The sequence below is a fragment of the Bos mutus genome, chromosome 11 (assembly GCF_027580195.1).
Source record: "Bos mutus isolate GX-2022 chromosome 11, NWIPB_WYAK_1.1, whole genome shotgun sequence".
NCBI classification, from domain to species: Eukaryota; Metazoa; Chordata; class Mammalia; order Artiodactyla; family Bovidae; genus Bos; species Bos mutus.
The window spans coordinates 13,544,617-13,562,625 of NC_091627.1; the positions used below are offsets into that span (position 1 = coordinate 13,544,617).

The 18,009-nt window shown below is 44.3% G+C and overlaps 1 protein-coding gene and 2 pseudogenes across 1 annotated transcript; 2 read left to right on the top strand and 1 right to left on the bottom strand.

Moving 5' to 3' along the window:
• The first annotated feature begins 4,205 nt into the window (after positions 1-4,205).
• LOC102280291 (olfactory receptor 1L8) lies at positions 4,206-5,138 on the top strand. The gene has a single exon (XM_005911448.2). The coding sequence runs from the start codon at positions 4,206-4,208 to the stop codon at positions 5,136-5,138; it is 933 nt and encodes a 310-aa protein (XP_005911510.1).
• Positions 5,139-6,844: 1,706 nt separating this feature from the next.
• Positions 6,845-7,580, top strand: LOC138989957 (mitochondrial pyruvate carrier 1 pseudogene; annotated as a pseudogene).
• A 977-nt stretch (positions 7,581-8,557) lies between these two features.
• Positions 8,558-14,817, bottom strand: LOC102288280 (RNA-binding protein with multiple splicing 2-like; annotated as a pseudogene).
• Between the last annotated feature and the right edge of the window lie 3,192 nt (positions 14,818-18,009).

Here is an 18,009-nt window from a genome sequence, read left to right on the forward strand (position 1 = left end):
GATGTGATCATCAGTGGGATGTGGGAAATGAGAGAAAATACAGAATCAAGAGCAGTGCCTGGGCCGGGTTTGTAGCTCAGGTAAACACGTTGCCAGAGCCAAGTCTAGTCAACCAGCCCATCAGGAATCACAGACACAAGTTCTACACAGACAAGCAACTTGAGGACACAAGGCATCATCACCTCCTTCATCGTAACACCCAACTCTGACTTTTATCTTGTGGTACCCCAGCCTCAATGCCAGGTGTGGCTTCGTTTCCTCCACAAATACTGTGCTAAACTCTGGGGATAGAACGGTGAGGGAAAGGAAACTGGATTCCTGTATTTGGTCAAGACAAACACCACTCACATAAATAAATGAATAATTACAGACTCTGATATGTGCCATAAAGGAAGGGAAAGGAGTTTCATGAGAACATAAAACAGGGTGACTTGACCCAGAAAAAGTATCGTCTGAGTTGATACCCAAAGGACGATAGAGAGGAAAAGCATGCGGGGCGAGGGGCAAGGACCATCCAGATAGAAATGTGTTTGAAGACCAGGAGGAAGTCCCTGGGGAAGCAGGAATGTGATGAGACTGGAGGGGAATAGGAACTCAATTCATATTAAATGAAGAGGGGCTTGAGTAGTGTCCCCCCTCCCACTAAATTTATATTCACCAAAAACTCCAGAAAGTGACCTAATTTTTTTATTTTCAGTGCCTTAAATTTCTTCATAAAAATATTCTAAAAATCGATGCTGTTTCCTTTTTAACAAAGTATAATAGCAGGATACTTGACATTTACAATTCAAAATCAAATTAGCAGAATATTAAATATTTACATAATTATATCTTTTAAAATATGTATAAAGTAACAGGCAATTGTGTAGAATTGACATCAAAGGATGGTTCAAAAATGGGAGTATTTTCCTTCATTCCTATAAAGGAATTATGTCAATTATGTCTCTAACAGAAGCTGTGAAGATTCTTAAGTACACTGTTTTCAGATAGGATTTGGTATGGAAACAGAATGAGACCTAACTTGTCAGTAGGGTCTTTGTACATATAATCAAGTTAAGATGAGGTTACAGTGGAGTCAGGTGGGCCCTAGAGACTGGTGTCTTTCTTAGAAGGAATTCTGGACACAGGCACAGAGAGGAGAAGGCCATGTAAAGAAACAGAGCAGAAGATGGCCATGTGAAGACAGAGGCAGAGGCTGAAGTGAGGCATCTCCAAGTCAAGGAATATCAAGGATTGCCTGTATCCACCAGAAGCTGGGCAAGAGGCCTGGAGCAGACCTCCCTAAGCATCTCTAGAAGGAACCAATCCTGCCACAAGCTTGACTTTGTACTTCTAGCCTCCAGAACCATGAGAAAAGGCGTTTTGATTGTTTTAAGTCAGGCCTTAAGCAACACTATTTGCATGATTCTGTGACATGAGGAGACCTAAACCAGAAGGTCATGCCCTCTGATCCCAGCAATCTGAGATGACTTCTCGGGCTCCTCATGACCGTTGCTACACTCTTGACCCCCTATAATCAGATGCATGAAGAGTCAGAGTTTCCTGTCACATTGGCTCTGAGCGCAGAGAAGGAAGCATGTTTGCAGGAGGGACCTAGCATTTTCTGCGTAAAACTTGGGAAGGGGCCAGTGCCAGGTGCTGGGCGCCCTGGGTCTGCAGGAGGCCCGACTCTGTTCCATGGTCTTGGCCAAGTCGCCACCTCTCCCTGAGACTTCGTGTCCCTCACTGAGCCCCGAATGAGCACCAAGCAAGCTCCAAGGAGTCTCTGACCTTGCTGTTGGGTAATCACTGAAGCTGTGTTGGGAAGACCCAGTTAAGATACAAGGAGGGACTTCCTGGAGACCCATTCTCCAAGGATTCTGGGGTAAGGGTGATGCCAGAGCTCCACTCACCCTCTGGGGAGAGTTTTCCAACCACATCTCTCCGATGTGATACCTTGTTACAGTAGCCCTAGGAAACAAACAGACTTGAACCTCAAAACTCAGGTGATTACATTTATTGTTAAAAGATCACTGTGGCTGCAGGGCAGAGAATGACGGGGGAGGGGCTGTCAAGAGAGGACAGGGGAACCAAATACATCATTTAGATGAGGCTGCAACAATCTGAATGGGAAATGATGGCTTTCAACAGAGTGCTGACCAGGGAGAGGAAGAGTTGAAGATTCAAGAGATACCTAGCAGGTGAAACCACGGAGATCCTTAAAGAATCAAAGCCCACGCTAATGGGTACTACACGGAATGGAATAAAATAGGAAAATCACTGATTCCAGTAACATCCACCCACCATGATTCTAGACTCAGCCTGGTCTGTTCTCATAGCCGAACTCCTTTCCTGTGTCTGCATTCCATTTAGCTCCACCTCACCTTCCCCTGATGCTACTTTCTTCTTTATCAGACATTTCCCAGTCATCCTGCTGACATATACTGTGTTTGTGGTTTTCACACCCATGTTCCTCGTTTTTCTCTTGAGAGCATTAGGAGAGCAATCTCTTAAGGATTAGGAAAGTGAAACTCAGAGTGATGAAGGGATTTTGCCAGACACATTGTGAGTAGACGGTGGAGCCCAGATCTCAACCCACATCTCCTGGCTCTGTCTCCTGAATGTTTCCCTACCCCCTGGCACAGCTCCACAGAACCACAGCTCCCAGTCCACACAAGACTTGGGAGCGGTCCTGTCTCTAGCAGTTACAGTAAGAGACTACACGCAACACTGATTTTGCAAGCCTGTCGTCACTGGAATAAAGATGTTACGGTGGAAAATTCCACAGTGAAAAACAACTCCCCTGGACATTTGTTCCTAGCATAAACTTCTGAAGCTTTATGAAAGCATTTGTGCTTAAGACTATCCCATTTGGGATCTAGGCTCTGGCCCTTCTGGGTTGCGTGATCTTGAGGAAAGTGCTCAGTGCCTAACCTCAATGTTCTCATCTATTGAAAGGGACTGTTGCTGAGAACCAGGTTAGAGAATTGTCATCTGTCATATACATAAAGCATTTAGCTCGCTGCCTAATACACAGTAAGGCTTAATAGGTCTTAAGTATGACTTTTGTTTCTCTTAATTGTGCGCTCATTTTCAAATCATACAAAGCACAAATAAATGTTTCTCCCACCAAGTCTCGTAAACTTGGGTGAAGCACGGTCAAACAATGAAAAATATGAAAGCTATAAGGTTTTGCAAAGTACAGAATAAGTGTTTTCAAGAGCATCCAGATACACCTGACAAAGGAGAGGATTTGGGCAGGAAGTAAAGGAAGACATGAAGACGATGGTGGAGCAGGAGAAGAGGAAGCCGAGAAGGGAGGTGTTTACTGTCCCAGATTTCAGAGAAGGACACCAGGAAACAGAGATGTTAGGTAACCAGCCCAAAGCCACACAGCCAGAAAGTGAAGGAGCTGATTTCAAAACGCATGCTCTTCTCAAAGACACCACATGATGCTCACTGCTTTTAAGTATGTCTATCACCATACCTGTAGAATTTTGTGGCAGTTATTTGTGTAAAAGTTTGTCTTTCCTGCCAGACTATAACCGCCTTAAGAATAGGAACTGAGAATCACTCATCTTTTTAATCTCAGTGTTGGGTTCCTAGTGAGTGTTTAAAACAGTGATACTGAATAATTGTGAGACCATAAATCCTCAATGTTTATGAATGTTTTAATGCATAGGTTCAAATATTGGGCTGACCAAAAAGTTCATTCAGGTTTTTCCATATCTTATGGAAAACCCCAAATGAAATTTTGGCCAACTCTATAATACAGTTTTTTTTTTCCCCCAAACCAGGTTTGAATTAAAATACTGGCTCTGAAAGGGTGACTACTGGCACTGTGTCACTGTGTGCCTATGTCAGCAGTTACCTTATTTACCTGATTCACTGTTTGGTTTTTTGTTTATTTGTTTTGTTTTGTTTGCAAGGATGGTAGAGAGATGAACTTCAGCAAATCTAATAAATATTTGTGGGGAAATAAGAATAGTGCATGGCTGAAGTCTACCTGGGATTCTTTCTGAAAGGAAATTCACTCTCTGATGTCCTTGCACTTAACACAGGTTCAATTTTATTGTTCAACTTACTTTTGTGGACTGTGGAAAGGATGACAAAATCATGGACTTTTTATAGGAATCCTAGGAAAGAGAGGAATGAATTGAAATTTGTTGAATTAAAATATTTTTTTTACTATATATTTGAATATATGTATTGGCCTATGCAGGACCATGGAGAGAGTTAACCAAACCAGCAGTGTCTCTGAGTTCATCCTTCTGGGACTCTCCTCCCGGCCTGAGGACCAGAAGCCACTCTTTGCCCTCTTCTTCATCATGTACGTAGTCACCATAGTGGGAAACGTGCTTATCATTCTGGCCATCTGCTCTGACACTCAGCTTCAGACACCCATGTATTTTTTCCTTAGCATTTTATCCTTTATTGATGTTTGCTACACAACCACCATAGTTCCCAAGATGCTGGTGAACTTTCTGTCAAAGAAGAAGTCCATCTCCTATGCTGAGTGTATGACCCAGATGTATTTCTTCTTGGCTTTTGCCAACACAGAGAGTTACCTCCTGGCAGCCATGGCCATTGACCGCTATGTGGCCATCTGTGACCCCTTCCACTATGTCACCACCATGAGCTGCCACCGCTGTGTCCTGCTGGTGACCTTCTCCTGCTCCATCTCTCACCTCCATTCCCTCTTACTGGTTCTCCTGATAAATCGTCTTCTCTTTTGTGACTCCAATATCATCCACCACTTCCTCTGCGACATCAACCCTCTACTGAAGCTGTCCTGCTCCTCCACGCTTGTCAATGAAATTGTCATTAACACCGAAGGACTGGTAACCCTGGTGAGCCCTTTCATATGTGTTATCATCTCTTACCTACGCATCCTCCTTGTCGTTCTTAAGATCCCTTCGGCTGCTGGGAAATATAAAGCTTTCTCTACCTGTGGTTCCCATGTCACCATGGTGACCCTCTTTTATGGAAGCATTATTTATGTTTATTTCCGACCCCTGTCCACCTACACCATCAAGGACCGAGTGGAAACAGTCATCTACACCATTCTGTCCTCCATGCTGAACCCTTTTATCTACAGCCTGAGGAACAAAGATATGAAGAGAGGCCTGAGGAAGCTGATGAGCAGGAGGATGTCCTAGGCAGCACTCCTGTGGGCATACTCAGGGGTAAGTCTTCTCCTGAGGCCCCTCACTTCTAATTGAAGTAAGTTACTGAAGGTTACACTCCTAAGCCAAGAGTCCATTAAAAATGGTGTAGATGACTGACAAGACTAGAATCTACAGTCTTATTTTTAGTATAATTATAGAAGTATACAATATATTCATATATATATATATATATATCCACCAATCAAAGCCACCTTATTGCAGCCCCCCAGCTGGCCAGAGTCTTCATACTCAGTCCTCATCTCCCCCTCCCATTCTCTTTTGTCATTCGCTCCTTTCAAGTGCAGCTGAAAATGAATATCCTGCATTAATTTCTCTCGACCAAATATCTCCTTATTCAATAAGTCATGCAAAAGAGACACTGATGTATAGATCAGTCTTATGGGCTCTGTGGGAGAGGGAGAGGGTGGGGAGATTTGGGAGAATGGCATTGAAACATGTATAATATCATGTATGAAACGAGTCGCCAGTCCAGGTTCGATGCACGATACTGGATGCTTGGGGCTGGTGCACTGGGACGACCCAGAGGGAGGGTATGGGGAGGGAGGAGGGAGGAGGGTTCAGGATGGGGAACACAGGTATACCTGTGGCGGATTCATTTAGATATTTGGAAAAACTAATACAATATTGTAAAGTTTAAAAATAAAATAAAATTAAAAAAAAAAGTCATGGGCACAGAATGGCTGATTACATGAGAATCTGGAACCTAGAAACAAGTAAGGGGAAAACTGTCTCTTTTCAGGGCTCTTGAGAAGCATTTGAGCTCTGACTGTGATAGGCGTTGAGAAGACCTCCACATCTAGGGACAGGAAATGCCTTTGTCCATGTGGAGACAGTCTAGCAGCTGGCCTGATGATTTCTTAGGAGAAGTTAGGGCCTATTGCTATACTTGAAAGTAGTTTCTATGGTGTACTTCTCTTTTCTATGGTGTGATTCTTCAATAAAATATTATCAACAGGCATTTGTTATTGCTCAGTCTCAGTCGTGTCCGACTCTCTTCAATCCCATGGACTGCAGCATGCCAGGCCTCCCTGTCCTTCTCTATCTCCCAGAGTTGGCTCAAACTCATGTCCTTTGAGTCAATGATGCCATCCAACTATCTCATCCTCTGTCATCCCCTTCTCCTCCTGCCTTCAATCCTTCCCACCATCAGGGTCATTTCCAATGAGTCAGGTCTTCCCATCAGGTGGCCAAAGTTTTGGAGCTTCAGATTCAACGTCAGTCCTTCCAATGATTATTCAGGACTGATTTCCTTTAGAATGGACTGGTTTGATCTCCTTGCAGTCCAAAGGACTCTGAAGAGTCTTCTCCTGTACCACAGTTTGAAAGCATCAATCCTTTGGTGGTCAGCCTTCTTTAAGGTCCAGCTCTCATATCCGTACGTGACTACTGGAAAAATCATAGCTCTGACTAGATGAACCTTTGTCGGAAAAGTGATGCCTGCTTTTTAATATGCTGTCTAGGTTTGTCAACAGATATAGCCTTATGAAATTAAAAGACGCTTGCTCCTTGGAAGGAAAGTTATGAACAACCTGGACAGCGTATTGAAAAGCAGAGACATTACTTTGTCAACAAAGGTCCATCTAGTCAAGGCTATGGTTTTTCCAGTGGTCATGTATGGATGTGAGAGTTGGACTATAAATAAAGCTGAGTGCCAAAGAATTGATGCTTTTATTGGGATCCGAGGAGCTGCAGCGAGGGCACCGCGGGCAGCTAGGTGTCCGGCACGGCCATGGCAGGAGCGCTGGTGCGGAAGGCGGCGGACTATGTCCGGAGCAAGGACTTCCGGGACTACCTCATGAGTACGCACTTTTGGGGCCCAGTAGCCAACTGGGGTCTTCCCATTGCCGCCATCAATGACATGAAGAAGTCCCCAGAGATTATCAGTGGGCGGATGACATTTGGATGTTTAAAAAGGCATCAGCGTAACAACGGGAGATGAAGAACCGGCCTTTGAAGGGACTGCATCGCCAGCTGCTGTTGCCGAGTCACGGATTCCACCATCATGAATAGTCTTGCTGAGGAAAATACGCGGAATGCTATTTTTACTAACCGGACTATTTTTCTAGACATAGCAGAGTCCCTAAACCAACTCTCTGCTGCCTTATGAGTACTGAATATTTTCTTCTCTTCAGAAAGAGTAGCACAAATATGCAATCAATTTAATAATTCTCAATGAAGGTTTTATCTGCAGTAATATGTGTATTATCTGTAAGAATATACTTAGTGAAAAACTGAAGAGAACAAAATTTGTAACCATTAGCATTTAAGTACTCAGAAGGCATATCCTTAATGACCATGACCCGGCTGACAGCTGGCCGCATACCGGAAAGCACATTGCCAGTGTTCGAAAAGCTATTTGTACTTCCGTGCAGTGTGTATATTGAAATGCTGTAAATTAATGACAATAAATGATTTAAATATTTGTGAAATGAGTAAAAAAAAAAAAAAGAATTGATGCTTTTGAGCTGTGGTGTTGGAGAAGACTCTTGAGAGTCCCTTGGACTGCAAAGAGATCCAACCAGTCCATCCTAAAGGAGATCAGTCCTGGGTGTTCATTGGAAAGACTGATGCTGAGGCTTAAACTCCAATACTTTGGCCATCTGATGTGAAGAGCTGACTCACAGCTCTGAAAAGACTCTGATGCTGGGAAAGATTGAGGGCAGGAGGAGAAGGGGACAACAGAGGATGAAATGGTTGGATGGCATCACCAACTCAATGGACATGGGTTTGGGTGGACTCTGGGAGTTGGCAATGGACAGGGAGGCCTGGCATGCTGCGGTTCATGGGGTAGCAAAGAGTCAGACATGACTGAGCGACTGAACTGAACTGAACTTACTGTACTCTGGCCACCTGGGGAAGACTCTATGCCCATACCTGACAAAATGGAGCAGGGTATAGCAGTGTTTTCTTCCTTCTGGGCAGATTGGGATGTCTGCAAAAGCTTCTGGCCACATCAGAGTCTGGCAGCAAAAACACAAGGATCAGCTCCTGATTATCTGAGGCGAGTCCTGGGAAAATACTCAGAAAAATCTGGGAAATGGGGAGATGTAGCCTTCTATGTCCCATTCTAGACTAGGTGAATCAGAATCTACAGAGGAAGGAATTCCCTGGTGGTCCAGTGGCTAAGATTCTGGACTCCCAATACGGGGGGCCAGGGTTCCATTCCTGATGGGGAACTAGATCCCATATGCTGCAACTAAAGATCCTGCATGCTGCGAGTAAGACTCAGTGCAGTCAGATAAACATTTTTATTTTTAAATAAAATTAGTTAACAAAATTTTTTAAAAAGAATCTACAGAGGAGAGGCTCGGGGATCTTTCATAAGCTTCTCAGATGATCTGAGGCAACTGGCACTACACCATGTACTGGAACTGCATTTACGTACAACTCTACACCAGGACTTCTACAGCTACCTGGACAAAAGAAGGGGCTCTGCAAGACACAGAAGTGTGTCTTTCTGACACAGAAAGTGTCAGAACTCAGGAGCTAGAACTCCACTTTAATTGCCCCCGTACGTGTGCGATCAGTTGCTCAAACGTGTCTGACTCTTTTGCATCCCATGGACAGTAGCCCGCCAGGCTCCTCTGTCCATGGAATTTTCCAGGCAAGAATATTGGAGTGAGTAGTCATTTCCTCCTCCAAGGGATCTTCCCCATCCAGGGATCGAACCTTCATCTTGCATCTCCTGCACTGGCAGGCAGATTCCTTACTATCAGTTCTTTACTATTGTGCCATCAGTTGCTGCTGCAGTAGAAAAGTAGCCTGTCAGCAGCCTAGTGGACAGCTCTACTGTCCTCCCATTTGCCTTCCCAAACCCACTGACTCTATCATGGTTCTTCTCTTAGATCCACTTTTTACTTCTCTGCCCAACCTCCCCTGGGGCCACTTGCTTTAGGTGTGACACACCTGAAGACCACTCTCCATTATGCTCTGAAGAAAGATGGGCGTTTAGACTCATCAGAGTAGTCAAATTACATGCCATACTCACTGTTTCAGAAGAAAGAACACATAATCATTTAGAAAGATTGTTTATAAAAAGATGGTTTGTGCTCACCTTCAGGAGTGATTAGGAAAACTACAACCAGGGTGAGATATTATTTTACACACAGCAGATGAACAAGAAAAAAATATTCCTGGCAATTCTGAACATTGGTGAGTGTAGGGAACACTGAAAGTCTATGACAGTGCACAAAGGAGTATAATTTGGTTTAGTCACTTGGAGAACAATTGCCCTCATTTTTCAACACTAAAATTGAATACAGTGTAGTGAGATGACAATTTGAGCTCTGCTGCTGCTGCTAAGTCGCTTCAGTCGTGTCCGACTCTGTGCGACAGCAGACTCTGTGCGATAGACGGCAGCCCACCAGGCTCCCCCGTCCCTGGGATTCTCCAGGCAAGAACACTGGAGTGGGTTGCCATTTCCTTCTCCAATGTATGAAAGTGAAAAGTGGAAGTGAAGTCGTGCAGTCGTATACGACTCTTCACAACCCCATGGACTGCAGCCTACCAGGCTCCTCCATCCATGGGATTTTCCAGGCAAGAGTACTGGAGTGGGGTGCCATTGCCTTCTCTGAATTTGAGCTCTATGAGATATATAATAGGCTAGTTTCACTGCCTTAAAAATGCTATTTCACCTATTCATTTCCTCCCACCAAGAAAGACAAAAAGCCCTCCAGGATTTCCCTGGTGGTGCAGTGGTAAAGAATCCACCTGCCAGTGCAGGAAACACTAGTTCAATCCCTGGTCCAGGGAGATTCCACATGACTTGGAGAAACTAAGCCCATGAGCGCAACTACCGAGCTGTGTTCTAGAGCCCACGAGCTGAAACTACTGAGCCCCTGTGCAGAACTACTGAAGCCCGCAGGCCTAGAGCATGTGCTCAACAAGAGAAGCCACCGCAAAGAGAGTAGCCTCCACTCACTGCAACGAAGAGTAGGCTCTGCTCACCACAACTAGAGAAGGTTCTCCTGAAGCAATAGAAACCCAGTACAGCCAAAACTAAATGAGTAAAATTATTTTTTAAAAAACCATCTGGAAACCATTGATCTTTTCAACTATCTCTACCGCTTTGCCTTTTCCTGAATGTCATGTAGTTGTAATCATAGAACATGTAACCTTTTCAGACGTATTAGACCCCCGAGATTTGATGAAATGTCATAACTTGCTTATGTCTACACAGTTAGTAGAGTTATGAGGTTAGGATTTAAAACACCTGTCTGGCCCAATGCTCTGCTCTCAACACTACAATATGTTACTTGATCACTAACACTAAATAAGACTCATCTATATTCAACTAATAATTAAAAAAAAAACAGTCATAGCTGAAGCACCAACCAGGAAATAATATTTAGAGCTCACTGACACATGATGTTTATCAAAAGTTGAACTAAAGGAAAAATTATCTGGAGAAGATTGCCCAAATGACGTGTATAACATCCATACTTTCTCATGGATCTGATATCCAGTGTAGTCAACACAGATCACTGGAGACATAAACATCTGTGTGCTCAGCCACTCAGTCATGTCCAACTCTTTGCAACTCCATTGACTGTAGTCCGGCAGTCTCCCCTATCCATGGGATTTTCCAGGCAAGAATACATAGATTTCCTACTCCAAGGGGTGTTCTCAGCCCAGAGACTGAACCCACAATTCTCGTGTCTTCTGCATTGGCAGGTGGAGTCTTTGCCACTAGTGCCATCTAGACAGTGTGATTTTTGCCTCCAAACCATTACTAATATTAATTTTTATGCACGAATGTGATTTCCAAAAGCCTCTAACTGAAGCTGATTAAACGAAAGCTCATGCATTGTGTCTGTTCTTAGAACACAGATGTTAGTATTTCATCTAAGCAACTGTTTATTTTTATCTTTGGTTGTGAATTCTGTGACTGATCAGAAAGCTTGGAGCCAAATCTAAGGCTCACCCGTAACAAGGGTCATGACCATCTGCATTTTCAGAGTCATTCCTGGCTCAATTTTATGTCCCCACCCTTGTTTATTCCTTCTTTTGTGCTTGTCTAACCTTATTTTCAGTTTATCCATCTTGTAGCGTATATGTTACTCCAAGCTGCCTTAAACTCTTCAGAAGTAAGATCTACTATAAACATAAATAATTTTTAAGTCAGAGAAGAAAACCCACCAAACTGGAAAAATAATGGTCATCTCTGGGTAGCAGGAGTATAGTTTCTTAAAATTTACTTTCCCATAAGGGATACCGAAACAAGATAAAAATATTAAAAACCAAAAGTTACTTTAGTTCTACCAGTTTTTTTACAGAAGTTAAAAAATGTATTCTAAAATTTATATGGAAATGCCAAAGAACCTAGAGGAATCAAAATAAATTTGAAAAAAAATAAGAAGGAGGGGACTCGAGCTACCTAGCTTCAAGACTTACTAAGCTGCAATAATCAACAGTGTGCTATTGTTTTTTCTTTTTTACTTTGGATGATTTCTTTTATTTTGTGTTTCATATATTATCCAGTTTCACATTCTCACAGGATCAGCAATTACAACACCCACCTCGTCTTCTAAGTCTGAAAATGGCAAGACAGCCGCAGCTGCAGCCAACAGCAAAGCACTGATGTGCTCACAAAACAAAAAATTGCACAATTTTTCCTTCATTTTTCTTAAACTAAGGGCTGACGCTAAGGCTCACTACTGAAGAAAAGAAACTCTTTTCTTCTTCATGCCTCAAAAGAAAACGTTAAACTTATCTGACAAGTCTGAGAAGGGCTCTTCAATAATTAATTGCACACACACACGAAGCTTTCAGTTCAGTTCAGTTCAATTCAGTCACAGTCATATCTGACTCTTTGTGACCCCATGGACTGCAGCACTGCCAGAATTCCCTGTCCATCACCAACTCCTGGAGCTGCCTCAAACTCACATCCATTGAGTTGGTGATGCCATCCAACCATCTCATCCTCTGTCAGCCCCTTCTCCTCCTGCCTTCAACCCTTCCCAGCATCAGGGTCTTTTCCCAATGAGTCAGTTCTTCGCATCAGATGGCCAAGTATTGGAGCTTCAGCTTCGGCATCAGTCCTCCCAATGAATATTCAGGACTGATTTCCTTTAGGATTGACTAGTTGGATCTCCTTGCAGTCCAAGGGACTCTCAAGAGTCTTCTCCAACACCACAGTTCAAAAGCATCAGTTCTTTGGTGCTCAGCCTTCCTTATGGTCCAACTCTCACATCCATACATGACTACTGGAAAAACCATAGCTTTGACTAGATGGACTTTCATCAGCAAAGTAATGTCTCTGCTTTTTAATACATGTTCTAGGTTGGTCATGAAGGAAAGGGCAACCCACTCCAGTACTCTTGCCTGGAAAATCCTGTGGTAGTCTACAATCCATGGGGTTGCAAAGAGTCAGACATGACTGAGTGACTAAACTTTCACTTTCAAACTTAGATTGGTCATAGCAAAGAGCAAGCGTCTTTCAATTTCATATCTGCAGTGATTTTGGAGCCAAAAAAAATAAAGTCCGTCACCATTTCCATTGTTTCCCCATCTATTTGCCATGAAGTGATAGGACGGGACAGGATGCCATGATCTTAGTTTTTTGAATGTTGAGCTTGAAGCCAGCCTTTCCACTTTCCTCTTTCATGTTGCATAAACATTTTGTTACACAGGGTACAAAAATACTTTCACTTTTTTGATTGGTTTCAAAGATTGGAAAGACTGAGGAGCCATGGCAGGGGTGGGGTGCACCAGGGTACACCGGGGAGAGGTAAGTGAAATGAGCAGAGAAAGGATTTTCTTAATGGTTGTTGGCCCATCTGAGGAGGAAGAAGCAGAGGCCCCTGATTTGAAATGACCAGGAAAACGCTCTGTCTTGGCTGGGTGGTCCTTCCTATTCAGCCTGGAAGTGAGTGGGGGGGTGGTGGTGGTGGAGTGCCAGCTGCCAAGCAGAACTGGCTACAGGGCTTGGTCCTCAATGAAGCCAGGTGGTGCAGGGCAGAGGGGTAGGGAGAGGAACCCAGAATGATGATGAGCCCTTAGTGGCCAGGCCTTGTTGCCATGGTGAAGCAATGTGAGAACAAACTGTACACTCATGTACACACAAGTTTTAACTGTCTTAATTCATGGCAGAAAACATTCAAAATTAAATGCCTCAGTGTCTTGAGGGGGGGTTACGGAAGCAGATTTGGGAGGTTGGGACTTGCTCAGTCCCCAAGGAGCCCTCCCAGCAAGAAGGGCCCTGAATCCAGCCCTGAGGCTTTGGAGACAGGCTGTGGGGCAGGACAGGGCTGAGGAGGAAGAGAGGAAGAAAAAGAGTCCACTGAGTCAGGCTTAAAGTTCACAGTCTTTGGAGGGCAGCAACAGAAGCAGCTCTGCAGGGCCACCTGGGGGCACGGGGCGCTCAGGGTGGCTTCCTCCCCTGCAGGGCAGGGGCCTCGAGCTGTGGTGACAAGGGTGGAGAGCGAACAGAAGTGCCAATATTTCCATCCTGGCTGGGTGGTATCAGAGGAAGGGTACTAGCGCACCTGGTGCTTTTGAACTGTGGTGTTGGAGAAGACTCTTGAGAGTCTCTTGGGTTGCAAGGAGATTCAACCAGTCCATCCTAAAGGAAATCAATCTTGAATATTCATTGGAAGGACTGATCCTGAAGCTGAAGCTCCAATACTTTGGCCACCTGATGAGAAGAACTGACTCATTGGGAAAAGACACTGATGCTGGGAAAGATTGAAGGCGAGAAGAGAAGGGGACGACAGAGGATGAGATGTTTGGATGGCATCAGCAACTCAAGGATGTGAGTTTGAGGCAGCTCCGGGAGTTGGGATGGACAGGGAAGCCTGGAGTGCTGCAGTCCATGGGGTCGCAAAAAGTCGGATGCGACTGAGCAACTGAACTGGGCTAAACTGAACCAGCACACCTGAGCATGCAGGGTGGCAGCAGCAGCGGTGGCGGCTGGGTAGGTGAACGGCGGTATGTGAGATGGCTGGGGTCAGCTCCATAGTGTACAGAGGGTAGGGGGCCCAGGCCTCTGGGGATGCAGGGATTGGAGCGGCCCCCATCAGGTTATAGGTGTCCCCTGCAATGAAGTGTGCTCCAAGGGTGGGGTTGGCATTGGTAGGATTTCGTGTAGTCATTCATTTGTTCTTCCCTTTAGCTCGTCGGCTTCCCTTGTGGTTCCACTGGTAAAGAATCCGCCTGCAATGGGGAGACCTGGGTCTGATCCCTAGGTTGGGAAGATCCCCTGGAAAAGGGAACGGCTACCCACTCCAGTATTCTGGCCTGGAGAATTCCACAGACTGTATAGTCCATGGGGTCGCAAAGAGTTGGACACGACTGAGTGACTTTCACTTTAGCTTGTTCCTGGCCATCTTGGTGTTGGCCTTGGCAAACTCTAGCCTCAAAGACTGTGGGTTTTCAGCATCAAAGCAAATACCGTTCAATGCATTCTTGGCGGCTGCTGCTCCTGCCCAACAGTCAAAGACCACAAAACCAACAGGCTGTCTTGATGTAGGCATGATCAGGGACCCTTTATATCCCTTGAAAGGCCCGAAGAGCAGGTAGAGTTGTCTGGGTTTAATGTCCACAGGGAACCCACTGACCCACAGCGTCCTGACCTCCTCCTCCGCCAGGGTGCCGCCACAGCCCGTGCTACGCCAGTGCTGTGCTCGCCGGTGGGCTTCAGATTGCTCATGGTGCTGCCTGAGGGCTAGCTTGGCGCAGACCGGAAAGGAAATTTTAAAGACTGACAATACCAAGTCCTGAGCATCTGGAAATCTCATTCATTGCAAAATGGAACAGTTGCTTAAAACAATTTGACAGTTTCTTAAAAAGTTTAACATACCCCTACCATGTAACCCAGAAATCCCACTCCTAGATACTCCAAAAGAAATTAAAATTGCTATTATTTTCTCCCATTCTGAAGGCTGTCTTTTCACCTTGCTTATAGTTTCTTTGGTTGTGCAGAAGCTTTTAATTTTAATTAGATCCCATTTGTTTATTTTTGCTTTTATTTCCAATATTCTGGGGAAGGAGGTGGGAGCGGGGTTCGGGAGTGGGAACACGTGTATGCCTGTGGCGGATTCATGTTGATGTATGGCAAAACCAATACAATATTGTAAAGTAATTAGCTCCCAATTAAAATAAAAAAAAGAAATGAAAATTGTGCTTATGCAAAGAAATGTATGCCAGTGTTTTGTAGCATCTTTATTCATACTAGCCAAAATCTAAGACAGTCTAGAAACTGATGGATGGATCAACAAATAATGGTATATCTACACAAGAAATGATACTGAACTAAAAAGGAAAGAACTATGATGATACAACAACTTGGATGAAACTCAACAGCAGTGTGCAAAGTGAAAGAAGCTAAATAAACAATCTAAAAAGCTACATACTGTGTGATCCTATTTGTATGACTTTTTTCTGGAGGTGGGGGAGACAGGAAATCAGATCAGTGTTTGCCTGGAGCTGGGAGTGGGAGAAGAAAAATTATTAGAGGGGCAAGAGAAATGTCCAGGGTGCTGAAAATGTTCTCTGTCTTGATTGTAATTGCTACAAAATGCAGGACAATTGTCAAAACTCATCAACAAAATACTTAACATGGATAAATTTTATTGTATATAAATTGTACTCTATGTGTAATAAGACTTCATCTTAAAAATAAAACCTTGTAGAAAAAAAGATAGTTGTATTTCAGGCCTTGGGCTAGAGAAACGTGAGAAACATGTCTTAAGTAAAATGAAAATGCATTGACAACGAAACACTGACGGAGTTGACGTAGCACTAGAGCCGGAATCTTCACAATGGTTACAAGGTCCTACATGAACTGGTTCTCTGATCAGTTTGGACTCGTCTCCTGCCTCTTTCTGCTCATTCAGTCCAGTCCATTTGCCCTTTTATTATTCCTCACACACACCAGACACACTTCTGCCTCAGGGCTTTCACCAATCCTGTCTTATAATTGTAGGTCTCCTTCAACACAAAGGAAATTACAAGGGATGTCTACAGCCATGCCAGACCCATCCTCCAACCTGGTGCCTCAGTTCCAAGTGTAATTCCAGAGCAGACCCAGATAGGCCCAACTATCTATTGGGAAGTGAGGCAGATAGATGAGCCTGAGAAAGGACCTCTGTTCCTGCGGTACTTTGAGTTGGTGATGGCCAAAGACTACGTTTCCATGGAGAAACCCTGCTTAATTCCTAATCACCGCTCAGTTAGGAGAAGCCAAACTTTTAACTATAGATGTTTCTTAATTAAACCACACACTTCCCAGAGTGGCTAATTAGGACCAAAGCAGGGTAGCTAGGGAATTCTCAAACAGAATTTCTCCCAGGCCTTGTTAACAAGGTCATAGACTAGACAAGGCCCACAGAGGCAGTTCCCAGAGCACTGAAACTTTTCTGATATTTCACATTCAAAGCACAGAAACTTCTCTTTCCCCAAGAGATTATAATCACCAATTCCATCATCAAAAGCAATTTCCCAGCCTGGCTCCTGGCTAACTAACTCCCCAGCCTCAATTACTCTTCATGACATCTCATTCTCTCATCCCCAGAACAACAAATAGGTTTCACCTCTTATGCCACTACCACTTAATTAAGAGTAGCTGCCTAGTATGTTAATTTGAGAATGGTTCAAGGCCTCTGCTCAATCCCAGTGAGGAAAATGCTCTGTAGATTAGCTATGTCTGCCACAGATAAGGAATGGGAAGAGATTGCAGCTAGTCACCTATGTATTCACCATCCATGTGTGTGTGTGCCAAGTTGCTTCAGTAATGTCTGACTCTTTGTGACCTCATGGACCGTGGCCGTCCAGGCTCCTCTGTCCATGGGATTCTCCAGACAAGAATACTGGAGTGGGTTGCTATGCCCTGCTCCAGGGGATCTTCCCGACCCAGGGATTGAATCCCCATCTCTTGCATCTCCTGCACTGGCAAGTGGGTTCTTTACCACTAGCCCCACCTGGGAAACCCAATTCACCATCAGTACCCTATATCAAATTCGGAACTATGCTGCATTCCCCAAACACTTCTTTTTACACACCTCCATGTTTTCATATGGGATTGTAATATCTTCGCCTCTTTTCCACTTAGTTGTGTGTGCTTAGTCACTCAGTCATGTCGGACTCTTTTTGACCTCATGGACTATAGCTTGCCAGGTACCTCTGTCCATGGGGATTCTCCATGGAAGAATACTGAAATAGGTTGTCATGCCCTCCTCCAGGAGATCTTCCCAACCCAGGGATCAAATCCATGTCTCCCGCATTGCAGGTGGATTCTTTCTCATCTGAGCCACCAGGGAAGCCCTTTCCACTTAGTTAATGCCTAGTTATCATCCCTTGAGGCCTGACATCACCTCTATAGCTTTCTCTGAGCATTCTTCTTATCCTTGGGTCCAAATGGGATTAATAACTCTCTCCATTGTGCTTTTAGTATTGGATTATTATTGCAAGTACCACACTGATCTGGGTAATCGGGATGCTGTGCAAGAACAAACTAGAGAGAAGTTCTTGGTGGATGGGCTAAAAAGACAGACCAGAACAGAGACTGGTAGTGACACTCATGGGAAAAGGAAAACAAAAAAGAGTAGAGATGTTTGTGGTGGGGGAATAGGAGACAAAAAATAGAACCTATAGGAATTTGTTGTTAATGTCGTTTAGTCGCTAAGTCACGTCTGACTCTTTGCCACCCCATGGTAGCCCACCAGGCTCCTCTGTCCTTAGAATTTTCCAGCAAGAATACTGGAGTGGGTTGCCATTTCCTTCTTCATGAGATCTTTCTGACCCAGGGATCAAACCCGAGTCCCCTGTGTCTCCTGCATTGGCAGGCAGATTCTTTACCACTGAGCCATCAGGGAAGCCCATATTATACTGCTGCTACTGCTAA

Coding starts and splice junctions, on each gene's coding strand:
- LOC102280291 (XM_005911448.2), top strand. CDS start 4,206: ATGGAGAGAGTTAACCAAACCAGCAGTGTCTCTGAGTTCATCCTTCTG.